General features: G+C 42.7%; 1 protein-coding gene across 14 annotated transcripts in view; it reads right to left on the reverse strand.

The window, feature by feature from the left end:
• The window catches only part of RGS6 (regulator of G protein signaling 6), a 618,392-nt gene that overhangs the window by 262,095 nt on the left and 337,941 nt on the right, over positions 1-18,356 (reverse strand). Inside the window, exons 1-2 of one of the 14 annotated variants that reach the window (XM_070377603.1) lie at positions 16,628-16,731; positions 10,841-11,003 (exon numbers count right to left, since the gene is read on the reverse strand). The exons of 11 other annotated variants lie outside the window; for them this stretch is intronic. Coding sequence is in view for 1 of the 3 variants with exons in the window: in XM_070377600.1 (XP_070233701.1) it covers positions 16,628-16,702 (75 nt within the window). In the remaining 2 variants the exon portion in view is untranslated. Of the gene's footprint in view, positions 1-10,840; positions 11,004-16,627; positions 16,736-18,356 lie in introns of those variants that run through there. 2 more of the 14 variants (XM_070377604.1, XM_070377600.1) reach the window with 2 other exon arrangements.

Consider the following 18,356-nt stretch of genomic DNA (forward strand, 5'->3'; position numbering starts at 1 on the left):
GTCATAGGAAGGTCAGGTATGTTTGATGGAAAAAAGGGACAAACATGCCCTTCCTGCTGCCACATCCATTTCGCATGGATGCCACCACTCAAAGGTCTGCATTACAGCCAGAATCCTAGAAGTCTTTACTGGTGTTTCACAAGCTTTTCATTTTTCTTGTCCATTTCAAGTTTGGAATACATGAATGATCCAGAACACAATAATCTCTAAAAAGTGCTAAATTGTCTAGAAATACCATATAACTGATGAGACCTTTATGTCAGCTACAGTGATTCTTTTTTTTTAAACACAAAGGGGATCATTTTAATTCTGCTTAAAATCTTTCAATGGCTTCCAGTGTAACTGGAACTGAATTGTATAAAATTCACTGGAATTTGAATTGTATAAAATTCAAATCCCTCACTGTAGGCTATACTGCCCTGTAGGATCTGGCTCTTCTCTATCCTTCCAGATGCATGGGTTACCACGTCCCAGTTGCTCAGCAACCTCCAGCCACTCTTCTCCCTATTCCTCAAGCACATCATACTTGCTCTGCGTCAGGGCCTTTGCACTTGCAATCCCTCTCCTACAATGAGCTTCCTCTAGGTTTTTGCAGATCTGCCTCTGCAGTCCTGTCTCAGAAGTCACTTGCTCACAGAAGCCTTGCCTGACCAACCTGTATCAAGAGGGCCCCTCCCCTAGCCACTTGATCCCATCACTTACTTTTATTTTCTTCATTGCATTTATCACTCTAGTAATAGAAACTCAATGTTATTTAAATTCATGAAACAAATGTGTCTAGTTCCCAGTGGTCTCTCTTGCCCCGAGAATCTTGTTATATCCCTTACTTTTTAGCTTGTTACATATGTCTCAATCTCTCTGCATTAATACACCAATAACTATCTCTGTATTAGTAGCAACCAATAACTTTCAGCAAACCCATTAAATTAGGATAAGGGTCATGTTTCCACTTCTTGTTATAGCCTAAACACCTGCCTAAGTAGGTTTTCTTAGTGTATAAAGTCATAGCCATCTGTCCATATGAGATAAGATTCTCCACTTAAGTTTAGTAACGATGTGAGAACTTGAGGCTTATGTTTTCTGCTGGAAGAGGGCTTTGTAGAAAGAGTGCTGGAATGGAGTCAGAAGACTCCAACTGACCCTTGGTAGAAGAGATCTGAGGCAAGTAACCTCTGTTTCAGCATTTAGAAAAGGAAAATCATAACTACTTCCCAGGATGCAAATGAATGTAGAACTTCTATTACGTTGAGCATTGGGTGATTAAATAATAATTATTGATTGATTTGCTTTGATCCATCTCTTCTCTCTACACCTTAAGCTCCATGAGAACAAGGATGTAGTTTCTCTCTTCGTAACTGTGTCTACAGTGTGGGGAACAGCATCTAGTATACAGTTGGTGCTCACTACATTTGTTGAGTAGTTATATTAGCAGTTGGTCCTCACAGTTGTTCAGAGAGATAAATACATCACCCCCACTTTACATGTGAAGAGCCTGAGGTTACAAAAGGCTGGTCAGGATGCCAAAACTGACACTTAACTGGAACACTCACATTCTTTGTACTGTTAATTTGATGAATCAGCTTGAGCGGGCTACAAGGTATTCAGATGGTTTGTCAAACACTTCTGAGTGTTTCTAAGAGGGTGCTCTTAGATGAGTTTGGCATTTAGGTCAGTAGATTGACTAAAGCAGGGTGTGGGTGGATCTCATCCGATCAGGTGAAGGCTTGAATAGAACAAAAGGCCAACCATCCCTGATTAAGTGGGAATTCCCCCTGCCAGATTGCCCTTGGAGATAGAACATTTTCCCCTCTGCCATCCAGTCTTGATTGGCAACATTGGCTCTTCCTGGGCCTTGAGCCTGTGGGTCACTGGACTGGAACTACACATCAGGTCTCCTGGGCCTCCTGCTGGCTGACTCACCCTGCAGATCTTGGGACTTGTCAGCCTCTACAACTGCACAAGCCAATTCCTTCTAAGGAATACCTCTGGCCCTTTGTAGGTCTGCTTCTGGGCCATCAATCATTCATCTAAGTCTGCTAATGGCTCCCATCTCCCCATGACTCATGACACGATTTCTCTTTCGAGACTCTGCTGTCACCTTGCGTAGGCTAACTACCTTTCCCAGAATTTCCTGCTCTGTATGTTTCTGACTAGAATGGGCCATAAGAGACCTTCATGTGTGAAATCAGAGGGCAGAAGTGAAAGAGCAGCTTTACCAATATACCCTACATATCCATTGACAGCCAGAAAAATCCTTCTCGTGCTTGAAGGCTGAGTTCTTTTTTTGCTACTAGCCAGAGAAAACTCTGCTCTTGAAGGCTTCATGGGAGGTGAAGCCCAGTCAAATGATCCCCATGTTATAAAAGTCTGTGCTGTATAACATATCTGATCCTAGAAATAAAGAGATAGACCTACATTCAAAGATCCAGATATTATGCAAAGCAGGTACGCTCTGGGAGGCTCTCAGAACTCTGCTTACTACAGTGCCCTTATTAAACTCATGATGGTCTAGAAATCTACAGGTAAGACTCACTCTTATGCACTGTTCCTGGTATATAGGTAACTGCTTTCACTCATAGGGGTGCTCTTCTACTGTTTTTCTACCTTTTTGTTGGGCAAACAACACTCATGTTCTCATGAATAATTAGGTAACAGATTGTAGCACTATAAAAATGAGAAATTTCTCTATTCCTTTAAAATTTTCACTTATTAAGTCATTTAATTGCAAAATAATAACCCATGGTCATTAAACACATATAGAAAATCAGAACAGTGACAGTAGTCATCTCACTATATCCAACTGTAATCACCACACAAAACAGACATTCTGTTAATTGTTGACTTGTTCAGTTGATGCTACAGTGCTTTTGGGATTTGATGGAATCCAGGTAGCAAACTTTCACTCTGGTGGGTGAGGATAAATTTTCTGTGAAAGGAAACAGATGTATTCTTGTTAATTAACCCAGAAAGCAGTTAATGCAGAGTCATGGAACCTGGTAACCTGCATTTGTTTCCTGCTGCTACATTAACAAATTATCACAGACTCAGGGTCTTAAAGTAACACAAATTAATTCTCTTACACTTCTGGATGTCCAAAGTCTAAAATGGGTGGTAGGGCTGTGATTGTTCTGAAGGTTCTAAAGGAAAAATTCATTTCCTTGCTTATTTTTTTTTTTTTAAGCTCTTGAGTTTGCCTGCATTCTTTGGCGTGTGGCCTCTCCCTTCTCCAAAGCCAATAGTAGCATCAACCTGACCTCTGCTTCTATCACAACAACACTTCTCTGACCCTGAGCCTCCTGCCATTATCCCTTTATTGATTACATTTGGCCCATGTAGATAATCTGGGGTAATCTCCCTACCTAAAGATCCTGAACTTACATGTGCAAAGTCCCTTCTGTCATGCAAGACAGTTAATACGAAGGCTCTGGGCATTTGGAAGTGGACATCCACGGTGGCCATTGTTCTGTCTACTGTGTGAGCCTTGGCCCGATGAAAACAAACTCCCGTGGCCTTTGGTTTCACTCTGGAAGGTCTGGGGTGGTACCGGTGGTGAAGGCTGAGCTGCGCTAACCGTGCAGTGACTGGACGGCAGGGAGTAGAACCTCAGGCCCTGGAGGCAACCCTGATGGGGCTCTGGTTTGAGAGCTCATGAACATGAACCCGAGTTCCAGTCGCACTGGAGGGTGAGGATATGAACTGGGACTGACCTGATAGACTCAAAGAGAGCATGACTGTGCTTAAGTCAGAGGGGCAGGATGCTTCTGCACCCAACGTGGACTGACGCTAGAACTGCCCCCAATCCATTGGCAGGGGAAAATGACTTCCTGGGACACTCCTAACTGGGTATGGCATGGAAGGCATGGCCCCCTCCCTCACCTCCAGGAACAATCTGGACAGTGCTCCTGGTGGGACAGGCTGTCCTAGTCCAATATTAGCGGTTTCACGGGGAGGAAACACTGCTGTTCACTAGTAATAAATGGTTCCAAATGATTACATATTTGAGCAGAAAATATCTTCCGTTTTGCAGCCAGGCACATTTCCATATACACTCCTGATGAAATGCCACTTCCATCTGCACATACCAGGGTCAAGGACATCTTTTTCATACCTTCTTAAGCTGAATCAACAATTTTGTAAATGGATGAAACTCCATACACCTGCCATACTTGAAGTATTCAGGTCTCCCCGCAGTTACCCAAGGTTATTCTTCGAGCAACTACAAAGGTGACATTTCCTAGGTGTCCTTTAGGCCTGCGCTGGGGGATAAAGGTCGCCACGAGAGATTATACTTGAGGCATCAAGAGCCAGTGAGTGAAATTAACACCTTCATAAGGCAGGAGTGTTTATCAACGGCTGGTAACCGTATTTCCTCTCATCTCTTCTTACTTTAAATCTTAATGGGGCCCGTGCACTACTCCATAGCTTACCCATGCTGGCTACACAGTGCCCTTTATTTCCTGTGTATATGCCTCTTGCTGTCCCTGTCACCTATACTCCTGCTGTGTTAGCTGTTGACCTAATTTAATGCCCAGCTGGAAACTTCCCTCTCAGTTGTGATTAAAGGGAAAAAAGAAGAGAGGAGGTGATCTAGTTACTTGCATATGTATAGTTCTTTGATGAAAGGAAAAAAGGTAATGAAGAAGTTGCCTAATAACCCACATATATATTATTTCTTCCTAGGCTCAGGTTTCTTGCCCATAATGCAAGCTCTAAAAGGCAGAACCAACCTTCTCAAGTCTCTCTAGAATGCTCAATTTCAATTATGTACGAATGTATTCATTTGAATTCATATGAATGTATTTCATATGAATTCATATGTATGTATTCATATGAATACATGTTCCTGTTTAGTCGCTAAGTCATGTCCAACGCTTTTTGCAACCCCATGGACTATAGCCTGCCAGGTTCCTCTGTTCATGGGATTTCCCAGGCAAAAATACTGAAGTGGGTTCCATTTACTTCTCCAGGGGATCTTCCTGACCTGTATTGGCAGACAGATTCTTTACCACTGAGCCAGCAGGGAAGCCTGACCTCATACATCTCCAATTTAATTTCCTTAAAGCCATGTTTCAACTGTGAAGGTGAAAGTCACTCAGTTGTCTCCAACTCTGTGGCTCATGGACCACACAGTCCATGGAATTCTCCAGGCCAGAATACTGGAGTGGGTAGCCTTTCACTTCTCCAGGGGATCTTCCCAACCCAGGGATCAAACCCAGGTCTCCCACATTGCCGGCAGAACCAGTTTTATCTCTAATCACCTAATTTGCTGGCATGACTCTTTTGGCAGAATTTCCAGTTTAAGAAAATAGAATAGGGATGGACACAGCGCATTATAGTCACTGGGAACAAGATGATGGGGCTGCACCCAGGATGGAGTAAAAGGGGCACAGAGCCTGAGTTGTGGATAGACAATATTTTGTACACTAGTCTAGCTTTTTGATGCTGTAGTGATGGCAAGACATTTTCAACAGGCCAGTCTGTCTGTGTTTTCAGTACATTTGTTAGTAAAGAGTCATGGAGAGCTAGAAACTGAAAGGGCATTTGAGAACAGTGATTTGAGAACATTTAATCCACCACCTTCTGGAATAGGAAACGGCTACCCACTCCAGTATTCTTGCCTGGAGAATCCCATGGACAGAGGAGCCTGGCGGCAGTCCATAGGGTCACAAAGAGTTGGACACGACTAAAATGATTTACACTAGCACAATCCATCACCTTCATTTTATAGAGGATGAAGTGGAAATCCAGACTTGTCCAGTGACTTGCCACAGTCAGCTAGCAGTTAGTTTACAGAAGAAAAACCAAAATCTAAGTCTTCTGATTACCAGGCAGGTGCTCTTCCCACATAACATGTTGCCCCTTCTTCCTCTGGATCTGTAGCCCCAATTGCACTGGCTATGGTGAAATGAGATTACTCTTAGCAAAGATCAGGTAACCCTCCTCTCTCCTGGGCCCAGAGTACATGTCCTGAGTCCTTATCCAATTGACCACAATCTGTGATTTTGGAGGCTGGATGAGAGCGTGGTAGGCAGAATAATGCCCATCTTCTACCCACTGAATACATCCATATCCTAAGCCCTAGAACCTGTGACTATATTAGGTCATATGCAAAGGGAATTAAGGCTGTAAATGGAATTTTTAAGGTTGTTAATCAGTTATCCTTTAAATAGGGAGATTATCCCACATTATCCAAGTGAGCCCAGGGTAATCACAAGAGTCCTTACACATAAGAGGCAAAAAAAAGGGTAATGCCGTGGGAGAAGAACTCAACTCACTGTTGCTGGGTTTGAAGAGGGAAGGGGACCATGAGCCAAGAAATGTGGGCAACTTCTTGAAGATGGAAGAGGCAAGATTCCCCACAGAACCTCCAGAATGAGCATACACTGTCAACACCTTGATCTTAATTCACTGAGACCCGTGTCAGACTTCTCATCTCCAGAACTGTAAAGTAATCATTTGTGTTGTGACAATTTGTTATAGTAGCTGCAGAAAAGCAATGCAAAGTTGGAATGACTCCACACAAATCATCACATGTTAAAATGCTCCATTCTCCAACCAGCTCCTTTTGACTCTTAACCAGGTGTGAACCTGGTCAGATCCACAATTCAATGAATTCTCACTCTCTCAAACCATAACCTCTCCTTCCCCTAACCACCCAACACATTGCTGGTGCTACTTCTCTTGCGCTGTTAACAGCCTGACTAATAGGCCTGGGCTTTCCAACCACAACTTTTTCATCCATCAATCCATCAACCAACATAATGCTTGGAAACAGTAGGTGTTCAATGAATGTTTGCAGAACTCAAATTCAATCCTAAAGAGAATGGCTGATTTTTTTTTTTTTTCCTCTCACAGTTCACAAAGAACTAGGCACACAGCATATTATAAATAGCACTAAATAAAGGAGAGAGACTCCACGTAATTTTTGGTATACTGAAGAGTTTCTTTTGGCAGAATGAGGGCTGGGGTAAGGTGTGACTGTATGAAAGCTGGAATTCATGGCCTTTGATGTATTATAGAATTCTTTAATGACTCGTCTTTCCCAACTGCCCAACAACAAATGAAGATGTATTTTGAGGCCTGGTTGACAGGCCGCGTTGCAAGTCCAAACTATTGTTGCTGCAATGGAACAGCTTGTCACAGCAGCCTAATTTATTCTCTCTCTGAAAGCCTGGCACCAGCTCTGCAACTGAAACTGCTTTTGTCTGAGTCTCAACTATTGCCGCCAACCAAGCCAAAATGTGCATTCATTGTGCACTGTCTGGTTGCATGCTAATTGTGGCCGTGTCCTCAGGTGACATCTGAAAGGCTGGACAGTTGACAATGAATAGTCTTTGCCCGCTCTCCTCTCTCCCACCCTTTCCCTGTGGCAGTTCCTAGGATCAGGTCATTTCATTTCCTTTCTCTATATTTCTCCCTGCCTTGGAGGATTCCATTTGTTCTGGCTGTCACCCAGTCTCATTCTTCTCCACAGACCAACGTTGTGAGCATGAACCTGAGTCCCAGAAAAGTTGCACAGGAGCTGATATCTTGCAAACTAAAGCGTTTTGATGCAAAGAGCAGCACGTGGCAGAGGGGAACCTGATCTAAATTATCCCGTCACCTCGGTCTCCTCTGTGAATCCCTCCTTCAGGAAATCTCTTGGTATTTCTGCCAAAAGATTCTCCCTGCAAAGCGTTTGACTTGCAACTTTTTTTTTTTTTTCCGTATGCGCAATGAATGCTAGCTTTTTATTTTCTCCCCTTTCCAAATGTAAACTTCTGAGGGTAGGATATGTGCACCATTTCACCGTTTCTTTCCTCTAATATTCCAGCAGAATAGTTTACACAGTAGGGACTAAGTCCATATTTGATGTATTAAGTTAAAAGTACACGGCACTTCATTGAGATAAAATGTGTGTATATGGAGTCAGAGAAGGAAAGAAAGAGGAAGGGAGAGAAAGAAAGAGTGCTTGAACATGAGCTCTTTTTAATATGCATTTTCCCTGTAAAATTAAGGAAGTACTCCTCTGGAAGGAGAAAACATCCTGTCCATCTATAAAATGATATATTGAAATAACACACATTATTCAAAATCTCACACTAAAAGGGAAGTCAACCAGTTCTTACTAAAATGTGGTGATTGGTAACATTAAAACAGATCTGTCCTGAGTTTCTTAAAAATCTTAAGGACAGGATTACAGCCATTAGAGGTCCATCAAGCTTTAACACTCTTTTCAACATTTCCAATATCTTTACCTTTTTGAGGCTGTGGATTTAGGACACTGAAATGTATTTCCTCTCCCATATACACTCTCTTCCAATCTTAGACAACAAGCAATAGCTTGTCAGTATTGATCAAGCCAAGTTGGTAACTCAACATTCATCCCTTCATTCAAGGCAGATTTTAAACTTGGACGCTTATACCAATCCACAGAATCCTAAGAGTTTCAGCATGAAGATCTTCAATGCATACAGTTCTACTATTTCTTGATAGCCTGCTTGTTGATCTCCATGTGGAGTTAACTTTGCCAAATAAAAGTAAGCATTGATTAGGGTGACTGTGGGTGCCATCATATGTATGCAGAAATGTAGTGGAATGTATCAACCAAGGAACTTCAGATTACAGGGAAGCTCAGCGCTCAGTGTGATTTGGTTCTTAGTTGTGTCAATAAAGCATGTTGACATGCAGCTGAGTATAGAACATCACATTAGGGATTGTGATGAAATAAACCAACTAAAGGAAAAGTTAGTGTTGGTTCTCAGAGAGCTTAAGCCTTTGATACACACGCAAGAGTCAGATATGGCTTAGCAACTTAACAACAACACATTCAGAAGGAGGCAACACAAACTAAGCAGTAGGGCCTTTTATTTAACTCAGTGGGCCAAATTATCATATTTAATGTGGGAAAAGGGTAATGATTATCTACCAATTTGCATATATTATAGACAAGAAAGCTAAGGACCAGAGAGATGACATCCACAGCCCAAGGACACCCTGTCCTCTGGGACACAGAAACAATTTTGTATCACAAAATCAGCCTTTTAATCACAGAATATCAAAGTCCAAATGGATGTCAGAAGTTAGGGGCCAGTTTCCTCTCTTGTACATGCATTCTTCAGCTATTTCCTGAAATGAGTTGTTTTCTATCAATGTAATCATATAAAAATTAACCAGCAGCATGGTGACCATCTGGAAAGAGCAGAGATGGTGGGATTTAAAGTCTTAAGATTAAATAACCCATTCATTTACCACTCAAGTTTATTGAGTATCTACTATGTGCCAGGCATTGTGAGAGCTACCAGGAATCCAGCACTGAAGTCATGTCCTCATGGCCCTTACATTCTAGTAGGAGACAGACAGTAAACAAATACATGAGTAAAATATTCAGTAAGCCAGATTATGATAGTGGTATGGGAAAAAATACAGTGCTACGGAGAAAGGAGGAATTCTAGCTGTGCGGGGAGGGAATGGGAAAGGTTTTTACACAGGATCATCATTAAAAAGGCATCATTCCAGCAAAGACATAAAAGTTAGAGAGTAAATCATGTAGCTCCCTGGGACAAGAGGATTCCAGGCAGAAGGAAGAGCAAATGCAAAGGCCATGATTTTTGAAGAGACAGCAAGGATAGCAACACGACTGAAGTAAAGTGAACAAGCATGAGCAGTGATGGCAAGGCAGGCCAGAGAAATAATGGGGGTAGAAGGCAGATTGTAGCCCTAGTACAGACTTCCCTGCCTGGGTGCTGGGAACCGACTTTAGGGGAACAAGGGCAGAAGCAGGGAGACCAGGGCCAAGGCTCTCACAGTGGTCAGGCAGAGAGAGGACGCTGGCTGGGATCAGGGTAGGAGTGACAGAGGAGATAGATTCTGGGTGTATTTAAGCAGAATAGTGGTCACCTTAGGGGAAGGGGGCGGGAGAGGGCAAAATGGGAAAAGGGTTTGGTGATGGATAGAAACTGAATTTTTGGTGATGGACATGATGGAGGGTATACAGAAGTCAAAATACAGTATTGTACACATCAAACTTATATGATGTCATAAACCAATAAAAAAGAAAAAGTGAAGCTGGCAGGGATTCACTGCTACACCAAAAGCAGGATGTGAGAGAAATAAGGGAGAAAGTCCCATCGCAGCTAGGTGTTTAATATGAACATCGCTGTACCGTCCAGTGAAATGGAGAAGCCTGAAGGAATATGTTGTGACAGGAAGCTTGGGTCTAATTACCAGCTATATATCACTGGGCAAGTCGCTTAACCCCTCTGAACCTCAACTTCCCTCTGTATTCAGTAATGCCTTTTTACTCCACAGAACTGTTGAGAGATTCAACCAGGATAACGTGTAAGGTGGCGTGCCTGGTATAAAGCATAACGCTGAAGGTTGTTATCACCCTTGGGGAGGGATTCTGCCACACCTGTCCTGCCTACCCACCTCCCCTGTCCCAGCCATCCCTCCTCACCTAAAATCTCTCTCTCTCTGAGCCAAGGCTAAATGAATCACTGCTGCAAAGTCTATTAGAAGTCACAAGTAACTTACAGCAACTGGTGAATGAAATCCTATTTTGGGGAAGAGTGACTGAACACTCACATGCCACAAAGCCAGAGCTCAGAGCCCCGAAGCAGCCTCTTTTTCGTTGATTTGCGAGGCAGAGTGGGAGGAAGTCAGAGAAATATCACGGGTGTGCTATTCCATTTCCCTCAGGTAGAAACCACCCAGAAGAGAAAGTTCATTGCCTATCAAACTGTGTGGGGAGGTTTTTACAAAATTGCTATGGAATTTAAAAGAACAAAAAAAAATAGTATAGAAGAGGCAAAGAGGAGACAGAAAGATTCCAATTATGATACCTTAGGAAAAAACTCACCTTTGAGTATCAGCTTGTTATCCTTATGTTAACAAGAGAGGGACACTCAAGGCTTGGTGAGGTGGGGACAGAAATATTCCCAAAGGTGGGCTTGCCAGGAACCACAGCAGCTATTCTTAATGATGAGTTTCTCCTAGGATATCCTGGACTCTAGAATAACAATCTACAAGACAAGCCTAAATGTCAGCAAATTTCAATATTTGTTGTTGTTCAGTCACTAAGTCATGTCTAATTCTATATAAACTACAAATTCTCTAAACACCATGTATAGAATAATTGGGGGAAATGATCACTCTTGAAAGCTAAGTCAGATTCTTCTGATAAATGTTCACATGGAGTGTGTGCTTATGTATGTCACTGAACCATCATCAATTACTCCGGAAGCTAAGATCATTATAGAAATAACCACATTCTATGCTTCAGGGTAGAAATTAATAGGCTATGGTGACAAAAATGCCTTTTTTTTTTTTTTGCTTATCTTAAGAATCCTTAATCTTGAAGAGATTCAAGTGTCAGGAATAGACTAGCCACAGACGTCTTTCACTCTTTTTGCAGTACAAGTAATGAGTGTGTTTAGTTAGCCACAGGTTCCACGGAGCTGGAATGACACAAAATAAACTTGTGTCAAATAAACTTGCTGGGCCCTGAACTAACGAACTATCAGGAAAAAGAGCCTTCACTGAGCCTAGCTCAGCCTTGATACCGTTGAGCCCCAGATAGAAAGAACATATTCCTTAGCCTGGGAAGAAATCTAGAAATGCCTATGAGCTTCATTCTGAGCGATGTGATTAGAAAAGATATCCCTAAATTGTTTCCCAAAGCCTGGACATCTCTTGAGAAAGTGATTAGAGAGGGAAACTTTCAACTCTTTTCATTTCAAACCAGTATTCCTTGAATCCTGCCCTACGTACTGAAGATTTATGAGACAATCTAATTTGGAGAAAGCAGCACAATACTGAAGAAAATTGGATAACAAAAAAGGTAAGTGTGAAGATTAAAGGTGGCGGCCAAATATGCTATAGGAGGTGGGGACTAGGGTCTCTTCCTTTAAAGTTGGGAGTTGTAACTGCTTGGCTATTAGAATATAGCAGAAGTGACTCTGGGCCCAGGCTTAGAATACTTTAGCTTCCACTTCCTTTTTCTTCTTCCTTTTCTTGAAGTGATCCCATGGGTGGAATCAGCTGCCATACAATCAGTCTGAGACCACCAAGCGTAGGTGTAAGTGGTCTGGGGACATCCCAGCTGAGTACACCTTGCAGCCACTCCACCAAGGCACTGGGCATGTAAGTGAAGCTGCTTAGCCTCCTCCAGATCAGCCATCTGCCAACAAACCACTGAGTGACCTCGACTGGGGTCCACAAGGATCAAAGAAACTCCCACCTGAGATCTGCCAGAACTCCTGATCCACAAACCCAGGAGACATGAGAAAACATTTCCTGTTTTAAGCTACTAAACTTTGGGGGTAGTTACATAGCATAGATAAGCAGAACAGCAAATATGAACAGATGCACTCCCCTCTCCTTTCTCCTGCAAAAAGTGGCATGACTGAAATTTAGAGTGGGAAAAGATCAATATGGGTTGGAGTATTTAGGGAAAGCTATAGAAAGGGAAGAAACTGGGTTGAATCTGAAAGGAAAGCTTTCCAAGAAGTCTTCTCTGCCCTCTAGTACCCAGACCAGTAGCCAGCAGGAAATTCTCCATTTGAACCTCCAGGCCTGTGGCTGAACCAGGTGGCAGATTCCCCATGAAGTGGAGAGAAACACAGTGCCAATGGGCGCAAACCCGAAATGTCACATTGCTGCCAAAGTTCCTTGGCGTGCCAGCTTTCTGATGCCTCATTTACAATGCAAAGATGCTGAATCCTGTGTTACCATTCTAACCAATCACATTTGAAAAACCCACTAGTTTTATCAATCCTAGAGTGTTTTCCAGATCAGGATATTTCCTATGTAGATAGCCAACCCCATACTCATCATACAGAGCATTTAAAAAGTCAGTTTTTACCGTTCTAATGAGAGAGCTGCCCTAACGCCATTTGCTCACCTCAATGGCAGAGTATGTGTGATCATCTGGATTTACCAGAAGATGCTCTAAATCCTTCCTCTAGCTCCCTCCCGGCAGGCATCAGAGAGAAGTACAGCAAATTCACCCACAACATTTGCCAGGCACCAGAATGCAGCATTGAGAAGTTCTTGAAAACATGACATGTTGAAATACAGCAAAGACTCTTGGTGCTGACAGATGGGATAACGGAGGCATCATGATGGTAAATGGCTGACACAAGCTGGCAGGAACATTAGCAAACATTGGAATCAATTTTGCCCTCTGTCTCTCCCTGGGAGAGCCCAAGAGTTGTAAACTTAAAAAATTCTCTTGAACTTCTTGGTTCCAAATGGTAAAATAATTTATTTTTGGTTGCTTGAATTGCTTTCACTCCTGGTAAGAGTGTTCTCTAATTTCTGTGCTCAAAGACAAAAGCACATGGAAAATCCTCTTGTGAAAACCCCACAAGGGGTTTGAAATAGAAAGTTATGAACGAATTTCACGCTGACCTCAGTTCACTTGGTAATAACCATTTTTGGTGAGAATGCTTTCCTTCCCCTGGATGGTAAGTAGTACTTAAAAATAAAATGAATAAATGAAAAACTTTTAATTTCAAGTATCGTGCCTTTCTAACTATTTACCCACCAGGAACCTCTCAAAGTAAAGACATCAGCACAAAATTGTTTTTTCTTTATAGCTATCTACCCCCAACAGATACACGTATAAACTCAAGACACTAGAAAGCACGACTTTATGTTCTTTAAATTCAAATGCTTCTTAAGTTTTAAATTTCATGGAGACCAGTCAGAGCTACTGAGATTCCAGCAGAGGTACTCACAAGCACTTACTACATACATGCAAACATAGGTCCAGAATCCTTGCCTACAAATCTGAAACATAAAGTGTTCCCTGAAAATAAATCTCTCATAACTTATTTAGTGGTCAAATCTGGCCTGAACTGATACCAGGCTGTTGCTGATCACGTTTCTTGGCCTCCTTCATCAACAGAAATTGATAAGAGGCCAGACAAGAAACTCAGGCAAAGTTTTATTGGGGCCCCTGCTGCAGCAGGAAGGAGTGAGAACTCCTTCCGCTCCAGTGAGTTGGCTCATATGTGGGTGAGGGTAGGGGCAGGTTCAGGGGTTGGACCAGAGGCTGGTTTAGGTGGTCTGCCCACCCCTTTGGTGGTGTTGAGAGCAGGGGACACGCACAGTACCCTACTTTTGCTCCTGACACCCTGTTTTTTACTCCCAGCTCTTCAGAAGTGGCAGTTAGGTTTTCGGTCTTTTTTCTATCTTGTTGATAATTTGCCCCAACTGTGCATACATACAGTTATTTTTAGTCCCTCATAAGTTCTTTGCATTTTCATTTGTCTGGGCGCAAGCACTGTAGCAAAGGGTCCCAGCCCGCAGGTCCCAGCCTGTCTCAAGGCTACTGTAGACTTTTATTATTCCCACTTAGTGTCAACATTCACATGTTGCCCTGCAGAAATGTTAATGAGATGGAATCTGGGTACTACCCCAGATCCTGCTGGGAGTATCTATATATCTACAGTATATGTACCGTGTGACTTTTCTAAAATGAGAGCTCTGTCTGACCCCAAGAAGTTCAGATGTGGGATCAGGCATGTTCACCCACATGAGAGGGGCTACACCAGGTGTGCAGAAGGGAGCAGAGAGGTTGAGGTGAGAGAACAGAGATTCCGGCCATCCCAGCAGACAGCCTGCAGGTAGCAAAGACACAGGAGCCAAATCTGCTGAAGGATCTGTAGAGAGACACGTGCAAAGGTCAACATTATGCCAAGTGGCTTTCCAAAAGATTCTAACAACCTTAAAATAGAATCTCTTCAAATATGATAAAGATGAACTAATTGGAAACTTCCTTGAACTGGCAATTACAAAATTATACAAGTTAGAAAAGGAAGAATAAATTGTCTTATCTCAGAAACTTAGAAGGGCAAGACTGTGGCATGTCTTCCAGTTGAATCTACCCTGAATCTTCTCTGTTTGAGAGCTGGGCCTCTCCCACCTGCGAGGGTCCAGGCCATCAGCAAGTATCCCTACCCCATGCAGGGGCAATTAGAACTGATCCTTGGGAGAGAGCATCCCTCCTTTTAAAGTTACAAACATTAAGGACTGGGTCAGCCTGAAGCTGCCCCAGGTCACCAATGCCACTCCAGAGAGAGCACCTACCTGAGGAGGAAGCCAACCCAGCGGAAAATAGGACTGGGGCAGAGAACAGACACTTAACGATGGAGCCCTGGATCCAGCTGTGGCTGACATATGTGACCTTTGGCCATATGCCAAAAATGACCAGTTTTTCTCTGACTAGTTCGAGCAGAGTTTCAGACACTTATAAAAGAAAATTCCATAGGTAACTGGCCCTAGAAGTCTCCTAAATTTGAAATTAAAGAATCTGCTTTTTTAGAAACATTAATCTTAAGAAGAGAAAACTTTAAAAGAATCTCTCCCTCCTTCCCTGTTATGAACTGAATTATATTCTCCTCAAATTCCTATGCTAAAACCCTGAGCCTCAGTGTGACTATATTTGGAGTTACGGTCTTTAGGAAGGTCAAAGTAACTAGTTTCCCAGGTGGCTCCGATGGTAAAGAATATGCCTGCAGTGCAGGAGATCCAGGTTTGATTCCTGGGTTGGGATGATCCCCTGGAGAAGGGAATGGCAACCCAATCCAGTATTCTTGCTTGGAGAATTCCATGGATAGATGAGCCTGGTGGGCTACATACAGTCCATGGGATCACAGAGTCAGACACAAATGAGTGACTAACACTCTGACTTTGACGTTAGGGAGGTAATTAAGGTGAAATGAGGTCACAGGGTGGAGCCCTAATCCAACAGGACTGGCATTTTTACAATAAGAGGATGAGAGACCTGAGCTTCTGGCTTGTTCTCCATATCTCTCTTTGTCTCTCTCTTTCCCTCTCCCTCTCTGGCTGCACAGACAAGAGGCCATGTGAGGACACAGCAAGAAAGTGACGATGTACAAGCCAGGAAGGGATGTCTCATCAGAAACCAACCTTGATGACACCTCCATCTTGAACCTCTAACCTCCAGAATTACATGAAAATTAATTTCTGTTATTTAAGCCACTTGGCCTGTGGTATTTTGTTATAGCAACTTAAGCCAGCTAATAAACTCCGTATGAAGTTTCAGAGGGGGCTTTGTCACATGGTAAGGATTATCCTTAGCCCTGAATTCTCTACTACCAAAAGGAAAAACCATGAGGTGGATAAACAGAAAACCAGAGTCTACCTCCCTTTAAACTGGAACTGCTGGAAGGTACTCATGAATTAACACAAAAAAAGGAAGCAATCCAAGATGGTTTATATTAATTTCTTCACAGTTTCTACAAAACATGAAATTACAATGATTTAATTATCCCATTTGAAATCACCGTGACTGAAGATTAAAATCAAAATAGTTGCTAACTATTATACATCATGACTCAGAAATGATGTCTAGAATAGATTCACCTTTGACACTAATTAAGCAAGTCAACCAATTCAACTGTAAGAGAAAATATTTTTAAGAAAAGCCTAGAAGATTATGATTCTGACTTTTTGGTTACAAAAATTTAATTTTGAATAAGAAACACTGCCACAAAAGCCGGTTATAAAGTTGGTGGGGAAGAGACATGGGAAGGTTCGTATTAGAATCCCATCAAATAATATGAATTGCATAGTTTATGGCTTATGGAATGGTGGGAACTTGAGGATATGGTCTCACCTTTCTCTCATCACTGTCTTTGCATATTCTGTTGTATGTCGGGCTGGAGCTCCCTTCCCTGAGGCTGGAGAGCATTTCACAAAGATCTTGTAGGTTTTCAATCACTTTCACTTATGAGAACAGCCTTATCTGTGAAAACCAAGACTCACTCATTTTTTTGAAGGTCTAGTGATCTCATATCCAAATTCAACCAATCCAAAGCTGCTCTCCTCCTGCCCCATCTCCACGGCCTGGAGTAGGGAGGGACCCATGGCCCTCCCTTTTAATCTGCCCTACTTCATTCACTGCTCCCTGCACCAACTTGCTGCTTGTAGCTCCTCAAGGGTCAACACAAGAGGAAGTGATGCAGAGGGGGCTGTGCAACTTTGGACACCAGTCTGTGCTGTTTGCAATTCTCCTCCGTCTACAAAGTTGTCTGTGTGAGGTGACAGTCATATATTGATACACTCAAGGGGTGTGTTTGTAGGTTCTTTGGAGGTGCCACATGGGACTTCCCCTGCCCAGTTTCCTAATGTGTTTGAAAAGCCACTTGACTGGCCTTTTGTGAACCCTCCCACCACACATACACACATACACCTCCAGCCTCCTCATAGACTTCGCAGTCTGTGTCCCCTGCCTGGGTCAGCTCACTCCAAAGTCCACCTACTTGGCAAGGTCCAGCAACAAGTGCTCAAACTTTCAACCTTTCCTAGTGCTGCTTGACTCAAGAAGAATATACACATCTTTCCCAACCAAATGGTGGAATCTGAGCTTTTCAGTGTTGACAACCCTCGGCTGGTCTCAGTTTCATAAGCTGCTTTAACCACTTCCCAGCTACCAAGTCCTGCATGTGGGAAGCAGGCCCCTGTCTCTTATTCACACATCCTCAAAGTCTTGACCGTGCTCCACCTGGATGAACCAGAGGCAGCTCAGCAGTCATCTGCCTGGGGAGAGAAAGGAAAGGTCAACCTCTCACTGCTGCCGTGGCCCCAACCTCTAGATTGGAGGTCCTCTCCTTTGACTTGGGGTTCAGGGAGAGTCCTAGTCCTCCTCTCCTCTCTCCATGGCACTAAGCGGTGGAACGCCCCAGCACTCTTGATGAGGCCCGTGACTCTTTCCTGAGATGACTGTCTTTAATCTCCTTCTGGGTCACGAGTTGTCTCTAACGTGGGCTAGAACTTGGGGGCTGGGAGTCACTAGACTGATGCTGATATCTTCTATTAAAGACTCCGTAGCCATGTCTAACATTACGTTTCAGAAACATTAGACAATTATCACTCATTTTCTACTTTGGAGTATTAATTCTTTCTGATAATTGGAAAAGTCCCATCAACATCCTGACTTCAAATTATGTTTCTGGAAAATTAGCAACTCAGTGCTAAGAGCACTACTTGACTCAATGAGTCTACAAGTCAGAAGTGAATCTTGACTTTAAATACCAACCTTACTAGGATTCAACTGTAAAAGTAATGACCATTACAATCATATAATAGAGTCTAACAATCATACTTTATACATGGAAAAGCATATTAAAACATGGCTTTGCTATAACACTATTTTCTGATTAAAATATATAGCTCTGTTTATTTATTTATATGTATGTGTGCATGCTCAGTCATTCACTCACGTTTGACTCTTTTTGACCCTATGGATTGCAGCCCCAGACTCCTCTGTACATGGGATTCTCTAGGCAAGAATATTTGTCATTTCTTCCTCTAGGGAATCTTCTCAGACCAGGGATTGAAGCCAC

Source organism: Bos mutus, chromosome 10, assembly GCF_027580195.1.
Source record: "Bos mutus isolate GX-2022 chromosome 10, NWIPB_WYAK_1.1, whole genome shotgun sequence".
Lineage (NCBI taxonomy): Eukaryota > Metazoa > Chordata > Mammalia > Artiodactyla > Bovidae > Bos > Bos mutus.